At 35.7% G+C, this 8,829-nt stretch overlaps 1 protein-coding gene across 1 annotated transcript; it reads left to right on the top strand.

Annotated features, from left to right (window-relative positions):
* LOC129579025 (headcase protein) lies at positions 1-8,413 on the top strand. The gene is made up of 6 exons (XM_055468501.1): positions 1-2,059; positions 4,032-4,128; positions 6,152-6,340; positions 6,425-6,513; positions 6,594-6,693; positions 6,875-8,413. The coding sequence occupies exons 1-6, from the start codon at positions 1,224-1,226 to the stop codon at positions 7,046-7,048; spliced, it is 1,485 nt and encodes a 494-aa protein (XP_055324476.1). The 5' UTR covers positions 1-1,223; the 3' UTR covers positions 7,049-8,413.
* The last annotated feature ends 416 nt before the right edge of the window (positions 8,414-8,829 follow it).

Raw genomic sequence — 8,829 nt, 5'->3', positions numbered from 1 at the left:
AACTCACTTTGCAGCGAGCGCTTGGTGTGTTTGAATGTCTGTGTCGTTTCTTCAGCGTACTTGCTCCTGTGTTGTTTTCAAATCTATATCATATAGAAATTACGTATACGTCGGTTTTTGTCGTTTCCTCGCGCTAAATGTTTCTGTGTGCTTCAGAACCAAAATATTCGTATAAAGCAAAAATGAAATAAAAACAACAAGACAAATAACAGTTCGCCATACAGCGTGGTTTTCTCATTTCACTTCTCTTCTTCAACAACATATAGAATACGAATATAAGTATAAAACTAAAGTAAAAAAAAAAAAAAAATTGCGACCGTATACACCTAATGCCACTTTAAATTCGTTTTCGCTTTCCGCGGATCAGTATGGAGTTAGTAGTGAAGCCGATCGGTTAAACATTTGCACGCATTTTCTGTTTCATATGAAAACAACAAAAAAATTGTATCAACGCCGCAAACAATTCAAGAAAAAAAAGAACATTAAGATTGAAAAAATCAAATGAATAAATAAAATTGATTCGAATTTTTTGGCAAATTGTGAGAAACTCTATTGAACTAAAATAAATAATAAAAACGTGATAAACCATTTTTTGATATGAATACTCGTTTTTTTTTTCTACTAAAAAAATAAAAAAGAATCTTTTAAAAACATCACATTTTCAAAAAGAGTGATTCAAATTGACAAATCATTAAAATTTCGGCATTTGTTTTTATCCCATTTTATGCATATAAACATTTTCATAACACGTAGTTATAATCCTCAAGACTTATGTGAATGATTTGCAGAGACATGATCTGAATCGTGACTATAAATTAATGAAATCAGTAATATTTTATATGAAAAAAGAAGACTCTAATATTCAAGTGACTTCTTAATCATTTATATATTTAATAAAAACAAAACTATTTATAATGTTAACTAAAGTGACGCATTGTAGAGGCTTGATTCAAACGGTAGTATTTGTAATAATCGCGTCGTAAAAGTTTTTTTTTTTTTTCATTATGAATTGATAAAACTGAATAGATATAAATTCGTGAACTGTATTCCCGGGGCCGACTTTTATAGACGAAACAAATAAACAACGGATTTTACTGTTCGAGAACATAGATAGAAGGAACACCAAAATCCAGCTTACAAATAAATAAAGCGACATTTTTATTTGTGTTTAAAACCGAAATTTGTAGAAGCGAAACAGTGACGAAACAGTTCAGTGTGATTTAATGGCACCGCGGCGAAATAATAGCAGCCCTTCGGCTATTGATGTACGTACATTGGTCGGTCTTGAGCTTGACGCCATGGATCATTTTCCAAATCTACAAATAAAAATCAACAGCAAATTAGCACGATGCTGTGTTCCGACCGGCGACTGCTTCAAATTGAATGCACTCGATTATGGTTTGATTCAGTCAAATAATTTGCACGATTGCGTGCGCGTCATTTGTAGCAACGAACGATGCACAGCTGGTCAGTATATGCATCGTGAATGCTTTGAGGCTTGGGAAGATGGTGTTTTAACGTATTTGAAGTCGATTGGACGGGCACGTTCATGGTCGGACCGGCAACGCCAACAGAATCTCTGGACGAAAAAAGGATACGATTTGGTATTTAAGGCATGTGGCTGCAAATGTGGACGTGGTTATTTGAAAAAGGACTTGGATTGGCAAGCATCAAACGATCGGAATTCAATCATTGACGACGATGCAACAAAAAAGAAGAAGAAACGTAATCGCAGCAATCAAAAATCGGCATTGATGCTTGCATCAAATAATAACAACAACAACAACAACAATAACAATCATATCAATAAAAATGATAATCACGATTTTAATGTAACTAGTTTGCTCGATACATCGCCCAATGCATTCAATGCATCGATTTGTGTCGAAAATAGACAAATGATTTTCAATAACAATCGTCGCCGAACGAACAGCTTGTCGTCTAGCTTAGATGACTGCATTTCACCACCAGCATCAACGACCAGCGATACCATTTGCTCACCAATCGAAATGATCCAGAAGGAAAAATCAAAGGTGGAAGCATACTCTGAACGTGTTCGGTAAGAATTCAATACACTTTTGTTCAATTATTTGGTAATGAATAGAAAGAAGAAAAAATAGCATCGGTTAAATTAATCAAAGTAGTTAAACTACATTTTTGTGTACGTTGTTCAAAATTTTGAAAACTTTTCGCATCAAATCGCGTAGCCATCGTATTAATTGGATTTATTTCTCTATCTGTCTGTCGGATGATGCGAATTGTTGTGTCAATTAATAGAATTTCAACATTAATTACTTTTCATTTCGTCGCTTCGTCGAATGCCAACTTGGTAAACAATCGATTTTCACTTCTTTGTCGTCGCCAATAATAGGCGCGCACGTGCACAATATACATTTTGTTGAGGATAATATGTCTCGTGAATTCCAGATCGGTTTCGGTGTGTGTTGCACAAGCCGACGTTCGAATTGATGTTTCGTTTCCTTGTACAGGTTTTATGCTGCTGCACAACACATAGCCATGCGTTAGTCAAGCGTGTCTACAATGCAGTCACGTATGTGTTCCCTCTTTCTGTGCGAAAACCAATCCGCTTGGCTTTTTCGTCTATATCGCTAAAAACCGACGCACCAACAATTTTACGACTACGTTCATTTTTTTCCCTTTACATCCTCGGTGTCGGTTGTTTGGTTCGAGTCGAGAAATTATCTGGTCGATTTTGTTGGCGAATTGCCACTTATCCGATGATGCTGTACATCAAAGTCCATCGCAAAGCTACAATTTCAATTATAATATCATCAAATACAAAATGTTAATTTTTTTCAATTATTTCATTCTCTCTCTCTCTCACACACACACACACTCATAAATGCGTACTACAAGGAAAGTTATTAAATTTCAAGTGTTAACTTGACAATATTCAAAATTTCATGATGGCGTTTCATGGCTTCAGAATCAATGGTCCATGGCTACGCTGCCAACAACACAAACGGGAAAATCTAATTAAATTTTTTTTTTCGCTCCTAATATATTTGAATATGCGCCATTCACTCAATTATCCAATATTTACACTATGATACCTTTTCGAATACATCGCGAGTCCTTTTTTTGAAACTTTTCAGGCGTGAAAAAAGATCGTTATCGTCAAGCGCCTTTTGTCTACATGAAAAGACGGTAAAAAACTCATCGAAAGGTAGTCGCCAGTATAAAATCAAACGCCTGATTGACGCAGTGCGTGCGTTTATGTGGAAGATTAGCTATTTTACAAGTGTTCTTCCCCCCAACCAACAAACAAAAAAATACACCACACTTTCACCAGGCTTATATCTATATACATATATTTTAGACGTATTTATTTTTAATTCCCAATTCTAATAAATATTAATCTTTTATTACTCGCCTTCGTGAGTATCCGAGGGCTCTTTTTCGCTATATATAGTGTGTGCATTCAAAATTGTGCATAAATTCCGAGAGGTAATTCTTTATTTATAAACAGTAGGATCGCAATAAAAAAATGTACACACAGTAATTCAATCGAATCGCTCGCGTGACGCATCTACGACAGATAATAATACAAACCAAATAACAAATTGTAGACGCTTGTGTACGGAACTCACAACGATAAGATAACCGAAACGGCGTTACCTTTTTTTCCTCTTTTTTTTCTCTTCACCTTATTTTCGGTCACATTCATTTGCAAGTGTAAAAAAAATTCTCATTTTAATTCAAATTGTTTTCTAATTTGGTTTGTGGCAATAGCTTGTCTAGCAATTACACGTTTCCAAGTATCCACAACCCAATGAGGGTGGGCAATGAATCGTATTCAACGCGTACTATGGTTAAACGAAAATGAGATGCGATTTCATGAAGTTTATTTATAATTTTATCAGATGTCAGTCTCTTTTTATTTCCTATATCACTTGAGAACAAGAAAAAAACACATTGCGCTTTAGGTTTAGGTTGAAACATCAATCATTGCATAATGAGTAGTGCTTCCAATTTATAATTTAATGTATTTTTCTTCCTTTTTGCTATAGCTCAACTTCAGGATGTAATGGTATTTTCTCGAGACGACTGGACTTTTCGATATTCAATATGCTGCCAAAAACTAGACTCAATTCTTATCAAATTAAGGTAATTTATTTTGAAACCTCAGCATCTATTCAAACAAACAGAAGCTATTCAAACTTCTATATAGAAATGGTAAAAGGCTTATAGAAATGTTTAATTGGAAAATGGACAAATATCGATCCGATAGTTCGAGAGATTCCCATAAGTTTTTACACTGTAATCTCTTTTCCATGTTCGATTCGTTTATTGACCAATTGACGACGCCATACAACAAAAGCGATTTTCACTGATTGACCACTAAATTTTCCGTACACATATCCATTTTCCACTTCGGCAATGCGATCCAAGTGCTACGAAAAGTTGCACCTTTATTGAGAGACACGCCAAAACAATGTACAACAATAACATGTAATCTACCTATTTTAGGGAAAACTTGAATAATGCCCAAGGGCGCAGTTTGTGGTAAAGTTTTGCGTGGTGCGTTGTTGGTTTTTCTCCCGTTTCTTCTTTTTTTCCGTCTCTTTTTCGTTTCTTCGTTCGGTCTTCGTCGTCTTGTGATTTTGGCACCAAGGCTTATCTGCATGATATGCGAACATGTTTATAATGCCATAAACCGCATAAGTCGTGAGCTCCATGAGATGTACTTAATATGCAGAAGCGTTGCGTAGACGGGTATTTTGGCATAAGACATTTTCAAGAAGATTGCAAGTTTTAATGTTTATGCATACGATTTCGAGCAATGTTTTAACTTTAATACATTTGCATGTGTGTGTGCATAGTTTTTGGCTTTGCTAAATGAGCTCAATTTACATTTATCGACACTGAAAGTGGTCTCCGAAGCTTTTTCGCAATGCAAGTCGTAAGCGACCAAACAGATTTTCGCGTTCGCACCACCACGATAAACGCATTTGGCCCTTTGCGAATTTCACTTCGCAAACATTGAAATCGTATATAACAAATCATCACTTCATCATTGCCATCACGGATACAGTACAGACAACAATGTTACCTTGTGATGAGCATAGGATGCGACGTGCGGGTCTCCACGTCTATGTTTGTTTGTAATAATCCATTTGTGGGATGAATATAATGTGTTTCATTTCAAAAGCAACAACAGTCATCATCGCATTGAATAGATATTTTCTTTCAAAGTAAATACAAAATACCGTCTCAAATGACGGTGTGATGTGTAGGAAAATTTCGTTTGCCGCTTGGTTGCTAATTATTCGCCATTTTCGACGATACTCGAAATGAATGAGCGTACATGGACGTAATCCACTACCAAAAATCGTAATTTACGATGCGAATATGCGAAGAATAAATAGATTGGGGTTGAGCAAGTGATTGTTCATAATATTGAAATAGTTGGCATGTGTGTGTGAGCGTGTGATTTTCAGTGTCAGTTATTTTGAAAAGGGTCAACGCGGCAACGCCGATTCTCGACCAAATCAAGAGACCACCATGCCAATGGGGTGTACGTGTCCCATTTCAGATTCAGCACTAGAAAAGGATATTGTTTTACTCATATGCTTATACCGATTACCAAAATGTGACGTGTACTATCCGGCATATGGGTTTTATTCTTATCTAAAGTTTGAGAAAACAAAACAAATCAACGGCGGCAAACCTCTCTCTCGTCTGCAATACAAACCAAATAATATAAAACCTAATTGTGACTTATGTGAACCACTAAATCTATTTAAGCCACCAACTTATCACACCACTAGTTGCAATGTTGTGACCGATTGATGTGTGGCCACCATTCAATGTGCTAGCACTGTTGGTCAGTTGAAAAGTCGGCGAGCTTGAAATTATCTGTTGTGAGACAAACAGTTAGTTATTTATTAAATGCTAATCGATTTCAAAAGGCAACCGGATTACAGACCTACGTGATAGATCAACTCATTGAGATATTCCAGATTAAAGCACTCAAATTAAGCCACTGAAACCTGTTCATGAAATTATTCTTTTACGATATCATAAAGTATTCATTGATTTCAATTTGTTCTGTTCGTTTTGTGTGTATGTGTGCGTGTGCGTGTGGGTGTGCGTGCATTTGTGTGTGCGTTTGTACTCGAATTGCTAGATGGAAGACGAAGGTAATCACGGCAATGATGAGACTCGCTTGTTCATCCTCTCTTCATTGGCTCAACACCACAAAAGCCGTATCAGTTGCGTTCTGTGCGAAGATTCAATGCTTGTATTCGATCGATATCCACTCGTAGACGGAACATTCTTCTTGAGCCCAAAACGTCATACTTCAGATTGCATTGAGGTAAAAATATATCCACGTGAAATACGATTTTTTTTTCGCAATTTCTTTGCATTTTCAATAAATGAATACGATTGGTATATTCAGGTCAAATATGAAGGCCAAACTCAATACTTGACGGCGCTCTGTATGGGATGCTTAGAGGGAGTCTCACCCGATCGTATCATTCGCTGCAGGTAAGTTTCAATAAAAAATTAATATAATGCTGATTGTAGCTGAGATGATAACGATTTTCTCTTGTTTCGTCGTGGTGTAGATTTTGCTCGACAAAATGGAATGGATCGTCATTAGTACTCGGTACGATGTACGCATATGACATTTTTGCTGCTATGCCATGCTGTCCCGATCGTTTGACTGTAAGTATTTACAGTATTACAATATTAACATTCGAGCAAGTTGTTTGCTACATGTAATTTTTTCATCTTCAAAAAGCACAATTAAACTCTTTCAACTAGACCCACAAATTTTGTATACACAATAACAGAAAATGCACGTTTTTTTTACATCTAAATTTAAATATTATATACAAATTTCCAGTGCAACAGCTGTTTCAAGTTACTGCTCTATCCGCATCAGCGACTGAATTTCTTCAGTGATTATAGCCATGTGGTATCGTGTATTCATTGTACAGCTCAGGACACTCACTTTGTGAAGCCATTGTCATACTGCTACACCAGACAGACGGTACAGGCGTTTAATCAGTGGCCATAGCATAAGGACGCCACACTGGAATCCAGTGGATCCAGTGTTGGCCAGCAACATGTCATTACCCAACCATCCAAAGTTGATGCGAATTCGTATCTGAATTATTCGAATAATTCGTTTGGATCTGAGATGCACAGTGAGAAATCGATGAATGAATCGATAGCCACATCGCTATTGAATGACCTAAAAGCGATCAAATTGAGTGAAACAAGTGTTGAACATGTGATGGACAAGTATAAATCGATGCACACCGAACGTGCGATCGTCAAATCAAATGACTTCAATAAGCAACATCATTCGGCATTGAATAAAATATCGTACAACCAATGGATGCCTTCGCAAAGTCCCGATCCATTGAACAAGTCATTCAATTGCAAAACTGACAGCAAAGAAGTGTTGTGGGCATCAACACAATCATCACCAAATAGCACTCAACGCGAACAAATGAAAAATCAATTTAAGAAATCCAATTCGACACCGTCAAATCTATGGGAGAGTCCCAATTTGAAATTGTCACAATCAGCATTGATGATAAAGAATGATTCGAGCAGCTCGGTTTGGTACACACCACCACAGATTCAATCGCCGGCCATGTCTGGCCAAAGCATCTGGGACTCGCCAACATCATCCATTTTGAATCATTCGGTGGAGAGTTTCTCATCGGACTGTGCGGGTGGCCTGTTGCGACCACAAGATTTATCACCAAACGACATTTGGAGTAACACCAGTAAGCTACAATCATCAAATGGATTCAATACATTCAAGGCTGACAATTCCGTATGGTCAAATGCATCGCCGATTGGTAATAAAACTGAGAGTAATATTTTCACATCGACACCGTTCAAATCCACATCGGCATTCAATGGCCAAAAAGATTTTAAGAAAATTACCAAACCAATAATTTCAACGACATCCACAAGCACTGTCAATCATGACACAAATCCAGCTAGCTCATCATGCTTACAATTGTTTTCCGATGATTTCATGAACTATCTCGATATGATAAACTAAATTTTTTAAAGAGAAGAAAAGAAAATGAAAAACAGCGAACATATTCGCATCGAACAAAACAAACAGTAGTACTATGACATGAAAAGGATTATGTCAAACGAGAAACAAAAATATTAAGCAAATTCTTTAGTTGAATTTTACCTTGTTTTCATTTATTTTATTTTTTAAATGTTTAATTTTTTTTAATTATTTTTTTTTCTTGTAATTTCTCAAAGTGTTTGATGTTTTCTTTTTGGTTACAATTTTCTTATTTTGACATGTCGTTTACATTCGATGACAACGACTTACATAGATCTATTTATGATTCTCTTATATTTTTTTTTTTAAACAAATTTATAAATTTTCTGTTCGCAATATCTACATGAGATATAAACATCTATATATTTAAAAGAAATATTGTTACGTAGTTTTATTTTAATTTTTTTCCTCTTTATTTTTGTTCGCAACATAAAACAAACACAAAATTTTAAGGCTCATTATGCTAATGTGAAACTCGCTAATGGAAAAAGAATCAAGTAATTCAAAGTTGGGAGAGTAATTAATTTTAAAGATTATATTTAAATTGGATTTGATGAATAATGGTGGGCACAATTCTTAGAATATGTGCATGAATGATGAGAATTTGATGGAATATTGAAATTAAACACATTTTATTGGATCATATTTCATTGCGTATAAAATGTGGGATAATTGCACAACCACCAATAGTTCTTTTTTGCATAGAAAAGAAACGGCATACTCGAAATATTCCTTTGGACAAAATTAGTTGATAAGAA

Source organism: Sitodiplosis mosellana, unplaced genomic scaffold (genome assembly GCF_009176505.1).
Source record: "Sitodiplosis mosellana isolate CC-2019 unplaced genomic scaffold, AAFC_SMos_1.0 Smas_scaffold_6226, whole genome shotgun sequence".
NCBI classification, from domain to species: Eukaryota; Metazoa; Arthropoda; class Insecta; order Diptera; family Cecidomyiidae; genus Sitodiplosis; species Sitodiplosis mosellana.
The sequence above is the reverse complement of the archived record's forward strand: the minus strand, read 5'-3'. Positions and strand labels throughout refer to the sequence as shown.